Source organism: Podarcis filfolensis, assembly GCF_964270895.1.
Source record: "Podarcis filfolensis genome assembly, chromosome: 16".
NCBI lineage: Eukaryota > Metazoa > Chordata > Lepidosauria > Squamata > Lacertidae > Podarcis > Podarcis filfolensis.
Genome location: NC_139620.1, coordinates 42,000,011 through 42,012,746, shown reverse-complemented (window position 1 = coordinate 42,012,746; position 12,736 = coordinate 42,000,011). Strand labels below are relative to the sequence as shown.

The window sequence follows — 12,736 nt, the reverse complement described above, 5'->3', positions numbered from 1 at the left end:
ACCCGAGGGGAGGTTAGATTCTCTTGAGTTTTCTGACTGTGAGCTTAGCCTACAGGCACCTCTTCGGTCTGACAATGATGATTTACAACCTGAAACTAGTAGTTCACTTAGTCCCATTAAGTCTGAGGAGTCTGACTCTCCTTCCGGACTGAGACATTCAGATAGAAAAAGACAGAAGCCACAATGTTTTGCAGATGAACATTTAAATACTGTGTATGCCAATAAGGCTACAATGATGTTCAGAATTTACCTAAGCACCAAGCTGTAAATTGGTATAAAGCTATGAACTCTGAGATAGCTTCTTTAAAAGAGCATAACACCTGGTCTCTTGTACCACAAACCCCAGATATGAGACTTATTGATTCAAAATGGGTTTAAGAAAATGCAAATGGGAAGGAAACGCCTATGGTGTGTGGTTTCACCTTTACAGGTGAAGATAAGCCATTTCCTAACAAAACTTTGTATCGTTCTGCTATAGGCAAGCTAAATTTCATTCAAAGAATCTCAAGACCAGATATAACTTATGCCTTTCACTTTCTGGCAAAATTTGTGGAAAAGCCCACTACGCAATGTTTCTCTGCTCTTAAGAGAGTGGTAATGTACCTTAAACATACCAAACATTATAGGTTGCAGTTTACATCATGTATTGACAAAGGTTTTGAAATTTTCTGCGATGCATCTCATGCAGTGGAACAAAATAATTGCAGGGATGTGTCTGGTATGGTGTTTTGTTATAACGGTTGTCCATTTGAATGGAAGTCCCAGACACAAACCATTATTTGTCTCTCCACAACAGAGAGTGAATTATGTGCATGCGTTCAGGCCACTCATGATGTGGAATGGTATCTGCAAGTATTTGCAGACCTACAGATGAAAGTAACACTACCAGTAAGAGTTTACCTTGATTCCCAGAGCGGACTCGCTATCCTGTGTTCAGAGACCAATACGCAGCGCACTAGAGTCTTAAGGTTACGTTTACAGTTTGTAAAGAAACTAATTGCTGATGAAATGATTGTATTTCAATATGTTCCAGGTGACAATCAAATTGCAGACATTTTTACAAAAGCACTTCCAAAGCTTACTCATGAAAGACATGTACAAAATATGCTTTATGTTTTTGTTCCACAATGATGAACCGCAGGGGAAATGTTGAATGGTTTCTTTAAATGTAAAGGTTCATTATTGTTCCACCAGTTGTGTATGTCTTTAAGGGGCCAGAGCAAGGGCCAGAGCAAAATAACGAGATCCAGCTTTACAGCTGTGAAACACAGCAGGTGCTGAGTTGTATTGATTAAGCTGTGTCAGCATTTGGGTGTAGTATATAAGGAGCAGCACCTAGCTCTCCCATTACCCTGGGGGATGGGTTGGTGGTTGGGTCTGGTTTGTTGTTGGTGTATTTAGTGTATAAGGAGTTTTTGTGTTTGTTATTAAAACCTTGTTTAGTTATTTCTGAGTCCCTTTTTAATGCATGGTCTCCCCAGCAAGCTCTCTGCAGTGCTACTATACTGCAAATAGCTAACACTGGCACCTCTCAGGTGGGCGCTATTGCCATTATAAGAGAATGAGGGAGGTGAGTTCATGGTGAGTCCTGGCACCTCTTTTTCTAGAAAAATAGCACTGGCTGGCACCTTCCCCTGGGATGGCCATGCCATACAGCTTTCATCTAGTTCACACCTGAACTTTCCAACGCAATACGATTTGAAATTGCAGCGTTAAGCCTTGGTCACTCACATCAAAGTCCAAATGCTCGGAGACATATTTCATGAGTACGTTGGTGGTCTTGACTGCTCTTTGCCTCTCACTGATTTTTGTGGAGTCAATCCAGCCATTTGTGTGCTGCGAGAGAGAAATCATCGTCATCACATGGAAGGACAACCCTTAATCCAGGTTTGCAAATTCACAAAGCTTCATAGAGGGGACAAATTGCAAAAAGGGGTTGTTTTGTAAAGGAGAAAGTTTGCTGCAATTTGTTTATTATTATTATTATTAATAATAATAATAATAATAATACCCCACCTTTTTCCCAGACAGGGACTCGAGGCAGCTTACAAACAAAACAAGAACAACTAAAGACACAGAAAAAAGAAGCCATTAAAAAAAAAGCATTAGTAGAATTAGATATTAATTGGCTCTTGCGTTGCTTTTGTTTTATTATGCATTTTCTGTTCTGATTGTGTATTTTTATGTTGTGAACCGCCCTGCAATCTGTCATTTGTGTGTTTGTGTGTGTGATAATTACAACAATACAACATACACCTCACCACAGCCATAGCAATGGAATGCAGGAAGCATCCTTAGACCAAGCCCAGCCATTGATCCACAGGTACTGAGGACTGGCAGTTGGCCCTTTGGCCTTTCAGGCAGAGAGCCTTTTCCCAGCCCCACCTGGAGATGCTGAGGACTGAACCGGGGACCTTGGGCATGCAAGACAGATGCTCTGCCACAAGCCACGGCCCTTCCCCATATGCCATCAGCAGAGGACATATCTTGTGTGCCTTGCACAAGCATTGCTAGCAGAACAGAGGCCCACTTGACCATCAGCACCCACAACCAGCGAGTTGGCCGCAGATGCCCCACGTGCAATCATTTCAAGAGGGTCTGTCCTCCAGCATGGGAGCTGCTGCTTCCCCCTGCTCTGACACCTTGGGGGCTCCCTTACCACTAATATCTCCTGCAGCGTCTCCAGAGAGGGGGCCTCCGACAGCAAGCTGGTGAGCATGTTGAGCCAGATGTAGATGGTCTCTTGAAAGCAGTCCTGGAAGGAGAGAAGCAAAAGCACTTAGAAGCTGAAGACCCCCATGGAAATCCCACATGCTTTGGAGCCTTCTAGTCCAAATTCGTAACAAAGCTTATGCAGGGCTTCAAGCAAGGCACACAAAGAGTCATAAACAGCAAACGTTTCTTGATATATGTAAGGTTACAGGTCATGTGATATAAAGATACAGGACTCCACACTGGGCTCAACTTCCTTGGGGTGTTCCAAGGCAGAGGGCCTTCTTGGTGGTGGGGCCCACCCCGTGGAACACCCTCCTATCAGATGTCAGAGAGATACATCATTATACTTCCGTCTGAAGACATCTGAAGGCAGCCCTGCATAGGGAAGTTTTAAATATTTGATGTCTGGCTGTGTTTTAATTTGTTGGAAGCCGCCCAGAGTGGCTAGAGTAACCCAGTCAGATGGGCAGCATATAAACAAACAAGCAAACAAATAAAATTAAATGCAGCGTAGGAGGGAGGCATGAGAGTCACAAAATGCAGGCATGCAGGAATCATTTGTGGATGCATTTTAGCCAAAGGTGAAATGCAATAAATATGGAAACGTGATTAAAATCAAAAATATACACCCCAAGTCTCTGGCTGTTACATCATTGTGATGGGTCAAGTGTCTCGGGCAGCATTCTTTGCAGCTTACACGGCTCAGACTCTTTGCCCTCAAATCCTTTAACCTGGCAACCCCATTTTCCTCCAGAAGCAGAAGGTCCAGTCACCTGGCTCTGTGTTGCTGGCACAGAGCTCCCGGCTTTCACCTTTGTAACCTGCAATGATGGCAATTGGAAGACCTTCGTGGTGGTTTTCTGTAGCAGCAGAGACCGGAGCAGGGGGTCCATGCGTGGTCTCAAGGCACTGAAACGAGAAAGAAGGGGAGAGGAAAGGATCAGCACCCAGCAGTCCATAAACCTGGTGAAGAAATATGTACTGTGTCTGGCCGTACTTACGTCATGCAATTGATAGTTTCCATCGCTTGGTGTAATATGGTGAGCGATGCCATCGGCTCCTCTTTGATAACCTCCTGTGGTGGGGAAGCACACAGCATGTCAGGGAACTGGAGGCGCCATCCCTGCCACCACCATACCAAGCCCTGAGTTGTGCTCTCTATCCAGCCCACTTGACAACTTCTTTGCAATTGGCAAGTGGGTCCAACTAGGGGAGAAGAGTGGGCTTCCTGGATCTGGGAATAAGAAGGACACTGACAAACTGGAACGTGTCCAGAGGAGGGCAACCAAAATGGTCAAAGGCCTGGAAACAATGCCTTATGAGGAACGGCTAAGGGAGCTGGGCATGTTTAGCCTGGAGAAGAGGAGGTTAAGGGGTGATATGATAGCCATGTTCAAATATATAAAAGGATGTCACATAGAGGAGGGAGAAAGGTTGTTTTCTGCTGCTCCAGAGAAGTGGACACGGAGCAATGGATCCAAACTACAAGAAAGAAGATTCCACCTAAACATTAGGAAGAACTTCCTGACAGTAAGAGCTGTTCGACAGTGGAATTTGCTGCCAAGGAGTGTGGTGGAGTCTCCTTCTTTGGAGGTCTTTAAGCAGAGGCTTGACAACCATATGTCAGGAGTGCTCTGATGGTGTTTCCTGCTTGGCAGGGGGTTGGACTCGATGGCCCTTGTGGTCTCTTCCAACTCTATGATTCTATGATTCCCTTTTTCTCCTGGGCAGAGCTCTACCACATAAGAACAGCATAAGATCAGCCTTCTGGACCAGGCCAAGGGCCCATCTAGTCCAGCATCCTCACAGCATTCTCACAGTGGCCAACCAGACGTCTGTGAGAAACCAGGGAGCAGACCATGAGCCCAAGAGCCCTCTCCCCACCTGTGGCTTCCAGCAACTATATTCAGAAACATTGCTTCCTTCCTCTGTGGAGGTAGAACATAGCAATCATGGCTGGGAGCCATCGACAGCCCTCTCCTCCTGGGAGAACCTAGCCTCTTTTACTTAGGCGCTGGTGACATCCTGCTGAGGTTGCCACAATGTAGGGCTGCCTTTCAAGAGGGTTTGGAAACTTGAGTTGGAGCAGAACGTGACCACCCAGAAATGGTTTGGGGCCAGATGGTCAGAACATGCAACCCAGAGCTAGACCTACACAGCTATTTTTAAGAAAAAGCGCTCTGAAAATAAACCCCAGGAGATTCCCCCTCTTTTTTTCTTTTTCTTTTTACTCACTATGATGCCGAAGGTGAGCTCGTCTTTGTGGGGGAAGGTGACATATCCCACATTCGATTGCACAAGCGCCTTGGTTGTTAGAGCTGCTGCCTTCATAAAGCTCTTCTTCAAAGCCTCGTTCTGAAAGGAGAAGGGATTTTATAAAATTGAGTTTGAATCAAAATCACAAGGAAACATAAAGCCACACTGACCCTAACCCTAATTCTAATCCTTACCCTAACACTAACCCAATCCAAAAATTAACCCTAACCCAGAAATGGTCTTGTTAGATGGTTAAATTCATGGTAAATTGCTGTTTTAGGGTTTCTTTAAAAAAAGTCTGGAAAGAATTAATCCATTTTGCATTACTTTCTATGGGAAAGCATGCCTTGGTTTGGAACGCTTTGGTTTCAGAATGGATTAAGTTTGAGAACCAAGGTACCACTGTAATGCCCCATCTGGTCCTAAGGGTGGAGTCAGTATACACCCCAGTCTACAACCTTTCGGTGGATGAAGCCAGAGACCCTGCCCTAGGGCACAGTCTGAAGGCATGTGGTGCAAGGACCTTGACGGAGCTCAGGAGGTCTGCTCAGTGCCTGGATGGTGACCACGGGGGAAATGGAGTTGTATGATAGGAGAAAGGCAGGATATGCCGTATTTTTTCGTGTATAAGACACCCCCTATTTTGGGGGACTCCAAATTAAGAAAATGGGGGAAGGATTGCCCAGAGTTGCTGAGCTTTGGGGGGGAGGATTACCCACAGTTGTTCAGCTATTTCGGGGAGGGGATTCCAAAAATTGCTCACCTGCTGGACCTATGCTGCCACTCACACACGTCGCAAACCTACCTATTGTCTGTCCCTCGCCGGCAGAAACCGCCAATCGCCTTCCCAATTGCCGCAGCGACAGCCAGTCAACACCACCCCTTGCCGCAGCCACCAATAACATGCACAATAGCCGCTGACTATCTCCGGCTTGCAGCGGCAACCAATCCCACGTCCCCCCTATGCACTATCTGTGTATAAGATGACCCTCATTTTTAAACATCATTTTTTAATAATAATAAAAAACACCTCGTCTTATACACGGAAAAGTATGGTATAGCTGAGAGAACAAACAACAGGAGTCTGTGTGATAATCAGAGCCATACCTTCCTGCTGTTCTGGAATTGGAAGAGGAGCTCCACTGTGATGGCGTCTATAAAAAAGGGGAGATCATCCTGCCGTGCCCCGAATGCCATTTGCCCACAGCAAAGGATGACGGTGATACTGGCATTCGTCTTGCTAGTATTCTGGAGGGAAAGGATGGGGAAAGTGAGTTTGGGAACCTTAAGTGCAATTGGAGACAAATCACCATTTAGTTGGGACCTTTTAGCAGCTGGGAAAATATTCATAGAATCATAGAATCATAGAGTTGGAAGAGACCACAAGGGCCATCGAGTCCAACCCCCTGCCAAGCAGGAAACACCATCAGAGCACTCTTGACATATGGTTGTCAAGCCTCTGCTTAAAGACCTCCAAAGAAGGAGACTCCACCACACTCCTTGGCAGCAAATTCCACTGTCGAACAGCTCTTACTGTCAGGAAGTTCTTCCTAATGTTTAGGTGGAATCTTCTTTCTTGTAGTTTGGATCCATTGCTCCGTGTCCGCTTCTCTGGGGCAGCAGAAAACAACCTTTCTCCCTCCTCTATGTGACATCCTTTTATATATTTGAACATGGCTATCATATCACCCCTTAACCTCCTCTTCTCCAGGCTAAACATGCCCAGCTCCCTTAGCCGTTCCTCATAAGGCATTGTTTCCAGGCCTTTGACCATTTTGGTTGCCCTCCTCTGGACACGTTCCAGTTTGTCAGTGTCCTTCTTGAACTGTGGTGCCCAGAACTGGACACAGTACTCCAGGTGAGGTCTGACCAGAGCAGAATACAGTGGCACTATTACTTCCCTTGATCTAGATGCTATACTCCTATTGATGCAGCCCAGAATTGCATTGGCTTTTTTAGCTGCCGCGTCACACTGTTGGCTCATGTCAAGTTTGTGGTCAACCAAGACTCCTAGATCCTTTTCACATGTAGTGCTCTCAAGCCAGGTGTCACCCATCTTGTATTTGTGCCTCTCCTTTTTTTTGCCCAAGTGCAATACTTTACATTTCTCCCTGTAAAAATTCATCTTGTTTGTTTTGGCCCAGTTCTCTAATCTGTCAAGGTCGTTTTGAAGTGTGATCCTGTCCTCTGGGGTGTTAGCCACCCCTCCCAGTTTGGGGTGGACCTGTCGAAATGAATGGGCCTAACTTAGTCATCTTCATTAAATTCAATGGGTCTACTCTAGAACATAGTTGAATGGGGCCAGCAGGCACTCCCGTAAGCAGAAGAACCCTTGCACGAGAGCAACTTGGGCAGCTGCCCTGCCCCGGGATGCAGCTGAAACCTCTCCCCTCTTTCTCTCTGCCTCTCCCAGCCTGCCGCCTGCCTTCTCTCTTGGGTTCTGCTCCCTCCCCTCAGTTGGAGAGGTGTCCCCTCTTCCAAACTCTAAGAGGTTCTTCATTCAAAGCTTTCTGACAGCAGAACACTCTCCCTTGGGAGGTTGTGGACTCTCCGTTGGAGGTTGGATGGCCATCTCTCAGGGATGCTTGAGTTGAGATTCCTGCATCGAAGGGGGTTGGACTAGATGACCCTTGGGGGTCCCCCATTAGCTTCCACTATTGAAGAAATGCCAACCAACCATCTGACAACCAACCTAAAAACAGGGGTCAGCGTACTTTGGGGGATGACCAATGGTTTCTAACGAATCCGTTTGACTGACTGACTGAGCCAAGGGATCAGATCAGATCTAGGATCTGGAGCCACAGAGACAGGACTGCTGGAGCCCACTTCAGAAGGATGACTGAGACATACCCACAGAGGAAGCTGTCTGGCTTCCTACTGAGAGGATGAGCAGATCCAATTGCCTTTTTGGAATGGTAAGGATCCCATCCCTTGAAAAAGAGCATATTTGGAAATGGGGCAGGATTCGTTCTTTTCCAACACAGCTCTGTTTTACTAGATCAGAGGAACCCAGAGGCTGCTTCACGTGCTTTGGTGTGGATGTAAATAGCCGCTAAGGATCCAATTTGCCAGAACCTTTGTCTAACCATTGGCCATGCTGTCAGGGGCTGATGGGAGTTCCAATTCAAAACACACGGATGGGGAAGGGGCACCAGGCTGGGGATGGCTGACCTACACTCTTGCTGCGCTCTTTCCTCACTTCACACCCTTACCTCAGACGTCTCAGTCTTCATTGCAATAGCTGCACGGCCAAAATCCCGCACTGCCATCAGCGCCTGGGAAATATGGGTGCTTGAAGCCACACCAATAGCCTCAGAAATTCCCTAGGGAGAATGAGGCACGTCAAACATGTTGTTTTCTTGATTGCAATTAGTGATAATAATAATAATAATAAATTTTATTTATATCCCGCCCTCCCCAGCCAAAGCCAGGCTCAGGGCAGCTAACAACAATAAAATAGTACAACATTCTAAAAACATTTCATTATAAAAGTTAATTAAAATCAATTAAAATGAAATTGATGGCAACCATTAAGCTAAGCTGATCATGAGGGATGGAGGATAAATGTGATTCTGTAAGCAGATTGCTGCAAAATGTGGGGAACCAAATTTAAGAATGGAGAAATGAGACACTTAGAGAACCAATTTGAACAGATCCTTTCATCCCGGATAATAATAGGGGTGGTTTGAAGAACGATATTTCTGTGGATTCTGATGTGAACTGACCAGACCACACCTCCCAGACTCATGTGCAGCTTGCAATGCAAGGATGCCTTGCATTCTGACATTTTCGAATCTTGTGATACAGTTCTTGGCTTCATTAAACACCCAACTACATTAAAATGCATCATTTATTCCCTGGAAGTATTTGTAATCCACCCCTCACCCAAAGGCGCCAGAGCAGGAATATGCACCATCTAAACCAGGGTGCTCCAATTTCTCATACCAAGTGGGCCACAAGCGTAGTTCAGCACAGAACCTGTGGGCCACACACTGACTTGTCTTGTGGGAGAGGGGAGCAAGGCCAAAATTTGACACACACCCCCGGCCCGCATGCTGCCTTCCCAAAGGTAGGCAGGTGAGGCACTGGGTTTTGGGAAGGAGGCACGAGGCTCTGGTGGGACCTAGAGCCTTCCCACCTTCTTCCCAAAGCTGGGAAAGAGCTAACTGAGGACTCTAGGACCCTGACAGATCACACCTGCCTCCTCCCCCAAGCCCAGCACCTCCTTACCCAGCTTTAGGAAGGCGATGCAAGGCCTACAGGTGTGTAGGGGTGCCTCCAAGGTTGCTGAGGGCTGCCAAGAAAGGCATTGAGGGCCACTTGTTGGCTGCTCTGATCTAACCCAAAACTAAACAAATCTGCCCCAGATATGTTGAATGCTGAAAAGCGGTTCCTCCTGTAAGAGGCTTTGAGGGGGTGACTGGGTGGGCACGAAATCCTTGGAGGAAGGAAGGTCACGAGCAGAAATCAGGACAGAGGGCTGGTGGGGTCTGTGGGGTAATGTCAGGGACTGGCTGGATGAGTAAGAGTGGGGGACCCTGGATTGTGGTGGTGGGACACTGGGGAGCAGCCTGGGGAGGCACTTGAAGCAGGAGGGTTCAGAAGGAGGAGGCTCTTCCAGGACACGGCTGGAGGTGGAGAGTCTCCGTGTGAGCACAGTCCCAGTCCTGCTGGCTCTCCTCCCCCCTGACATCCCACACATTCACTCACCTCTCTGTCTGCTTCCTCTTCGAGAGGCAACGTCAGGAGTAAGTGCAGGTACTGGTGGACTGTCTCTGCGCTCCTGGAATCCCGCAGCTTGAGTCCATAGTATCTATAGAGGGCGTTCTAAGGGTTGGGGAAGGTTTGGGTGAGTCACAGGGAGGAGACCCCACCAGCTACATCAACTGCTTTTGGAAAACCAAAGAATTTCAATTTTACCGTCTGAAAATGTCGGGTAATACTGAATAATAATAATAGATTGCAAGTACTAGGCAATTGTTTTAATGATTTGCATGCAATTTTACAAATCTTCTGAATTCCCAAGTCATGTTACAACTCTTTAAAGGTAAAGGTAAAGGGACCCCTGACAAATAAGTCCAGTCGCAAACAACTCTGGGCTTAAAGCTCATCTCGCTTTAAGGCCGAGGGAGCCGGCATTTGTCCGCTTCCACAGACAGTTTCTCCAGGTCATGTTGCCAGCATGACTAAGCCGCTTCTGGCGAAACCAGAGCAGCACACGGAAACACCGTTTACCTTCCAGCCGGAGCAGTACTGGCTTCGGCTGGGGAGGGTGGGATATAAATAAATTATTATTATTATTATTATTATTATTATTATTATTATTATTATTATTTACTTGCACTGTGTGCTTTTGAACTGCTAGGTGTGTAGGAGCTGGGACCGAACAACGGGAGCTCACCCCGTCGCAGGGATTCGAACCGCCGACCTTCCGATTGGCAAGCCCAAGCGGCACAGTGGTTTAACCCACAGCGCCACCTGCGTCCCTATTACAACTCTTTAGTACTCCTCATTTGGGGAATTTGAAAGTTGACAAGTTCAGCATGTCCTAATTGCTCTGCCTCCACTGTTGGAGGCAGGAAGGCTTCTGAATACCAGTTGCTGGAAACCACAGGAAGGGGAGAGGGCTCTGTGTTCGAATTCTGCTTTCCAGTTTCCCATGGGCATCTGGTTGGTCTCTGTGAGATAAGGATGCTGGACTGTGCAGGCTGCTGGTCTAACCCAGCAGCCTCGTCTTTCATTCTCATGACACACTTTTGTCCTGGATATGCTGACCCTAGGCTCTTCCCGCTTTTTAAGAGAACTAATACCTGCACCCACAGCCTCTTACGGGTTTCCCCACCCTCCCTCCACGACTGAAATTGGGAGAGGGTGTTCTCTTTTGTGGCACCCCACAGTAATGTGATTGGCTGTCACCGGTTTAAAAGGGAAGCCTGTCCAATAGTGGTGGAGTGGTGTAGATGAGTGTGGAGTCTTCTTTTGCCTCAAGGCGCAGGTACTCTGTCTGATTATATGAACTGCTTCTGTAGATATTTGTATATATCATAGAATCATAGAATCATAGAGTTGGAAGAGACCACAAGGGCCATCGAGTCCAACCCCCTGCCAAGCAGGAAACACCATCAGAGCACTCCTGACATATGGTTGTCAAGCCTCTGCTTAAAGACCTCCAAAGAAGGAGACTCCGCCACACTCCTTGGCAGCAAATTCCACTGTCGAACAGCTCTTACTGTCAGGAAGTTCTTCCTAATGTTTAGGTGGAATCTTCTTTCTTGTAGTTTGGATCCATTGCTCCGTGTCCGCTTCTCTGGAGCAGCAGAAAACAACCTTTCTCCCTCCACTGTGTGACATCCTTTTATATATTTGAACATGGCTATCATATCACCCCTTAACCTCCTCTTCTCCAGGCTAAACATGCCCAGCTCCCTTAGCCGTTCCTCATAAGGCATCGTTTCCAGGCCTTTGACCATTTTGGTTGCCCTCCTCTGGACACGTTCCAGTTTGTCAGTGTCCTTCTTGAACTGTGGTGCCCAGAACTGGACACAGTACTCCAGGTGAGGTCTACCAGAGCAGAATACAGTGGCACTATTACTTCCCTTGATCTAGATGCTATACTCCTATTGATGCAGCCCAGAATTGCATTGGCTTTTTTAGCTGCCGTGTCACACTGTTGGCTCATGTCAAGTTTGTGGTCAACCAAGACTCCTAGATCCTTTTCACATGTAGTGCTCTCAAGCCAGGTGTCACCCATCTTGTATTTGTGCCTCTCATTTTTTTGCCCAAGTGCAATACTTTACATTTCTCCGTTAAAATTCATCTTGTTTGTTTTGGCCCAGTTCTCTAATCTGTCAAGGTCGTTTTGAAGTGTGATCCTGTCCTCTGGGGTGTTAGCCACCCCTCCCAGTTTGGTGTCATCTGCAAATTTGATCAGGATGCCCTTGAGTCCATCATCCAAGTCGTTGATAAAGATGTTGAATAAGACCGGGCCCAAGACAGAACCCTGTGGCACCCCACTAGTCACTCTTCTCCAGGATGAAGAGGAACCATTGATGAGCACCCTTTGGGTTCAGTCAGTCAGCCAGTTACAAATCCACTGAGTGGTAGCATAGTCAAGACCGCATTTTACCAGCTTCTTTACAAGAATATCATGGGGCACCTTGTCAAATGCCTTGCTGAAATCAAGGTAGGCTACATCCACTGCGTTCCCTTCATCTACCAGGCTTGTAATTCTGTCAAAAAATGAGATCAGGTTCGTCTGACATGACTTATTTTTCAGAAATCCATGCTGACTATTGGTGATCACAGCATTCCTTTCTAGGTGCTCACAGACTGTTTGCTTAATGATCTGCTCCAGAATCTTCCCTGGTATTGATGTCAGACTGACTGGGCGGTAATTATTTGGGTCCTCTCTTTTCCAGTTTTTGAAAATAGGGACAACATTTGCCCTCCTCCAGTCTGCCGGGACTTCGCCTGTTCTCCAGGAATTCTCAAAGATGACTGCCAGTGGTTCTGAGATCACATCTGCCAGTTCTTTTAATACTCTTGGATGCAGTTCATCTGGCCCTGGAGACTTGAATACATCTAGACTAGCCAAGTATTCTTGTACTATCTCCTTAGTTATTCTGGGCTGTGTTTCCTCTGCTGAATCATTTGCTCCAAATTCTTCAGGTCGGGCATTGTTTTCTTTATCGGAGAAGACTGAGGCAAAGAAGGCATTGAGGAGTTCAGCCCTTTCTGTGTCCCCTGTTTGCATTTCACCATCTTC

The 12,736-nt window shown here is 46.7% G+C and overlaps 1 protein-coding gene across 6 annotated transcripts in view; it reads right to left on the bottom strand.

Moving 5' to 3' along the window:
* The window catches only part of LOC310751067 (maestro heat-like repeat family member 5), a 67,474-nt gene that overhangs the window by 27,002 nt on the left and 27,736 nt on the right, over window positions 1-12,736 (bottom strand). For 5 of the 6 annotated variants that reach the window (XM_083589971.1, XM_083589973.1, XM_083589972.1 and 2 more), the window contains 8 exons: window positions 9,682-9,798; window positions 8,184-8,294; window positions 6,079-6,219; window positions 4,951-5,070; window positions 3,717-3,790; window positions 3,489-3,624; window positions 2,660-2,755; window positions 1,732-1,836 (listed from right to left, as the gene is read on the bottom strand). In XM_083589971.1, the coding sequence (XP_083446097.1) occupies window positions 1,732-1,836; window positions 2,660-2,755; window positions 3,489-3,624; window positions 3,717-3,790; window positions 4,951-5,070; window positions 6,079-6,219; window positions 8,184-8,294; window positions 9,682-9,798 (900 nt within the window). The remainder of the gene's footprint in view (window positions 1-1,731; window positions 1,837-2,659; window positions 2,756-3,488; window positions 3,625-3,716; window positions 3,791-4,950; window positions 5,071-6,078; window positions 6,220-8,183; window positions 8,295-9,681; window positions 9,799-12,736) is intronic. The other variant, XM_083589976.1, reaches the window with a different exon arrangement.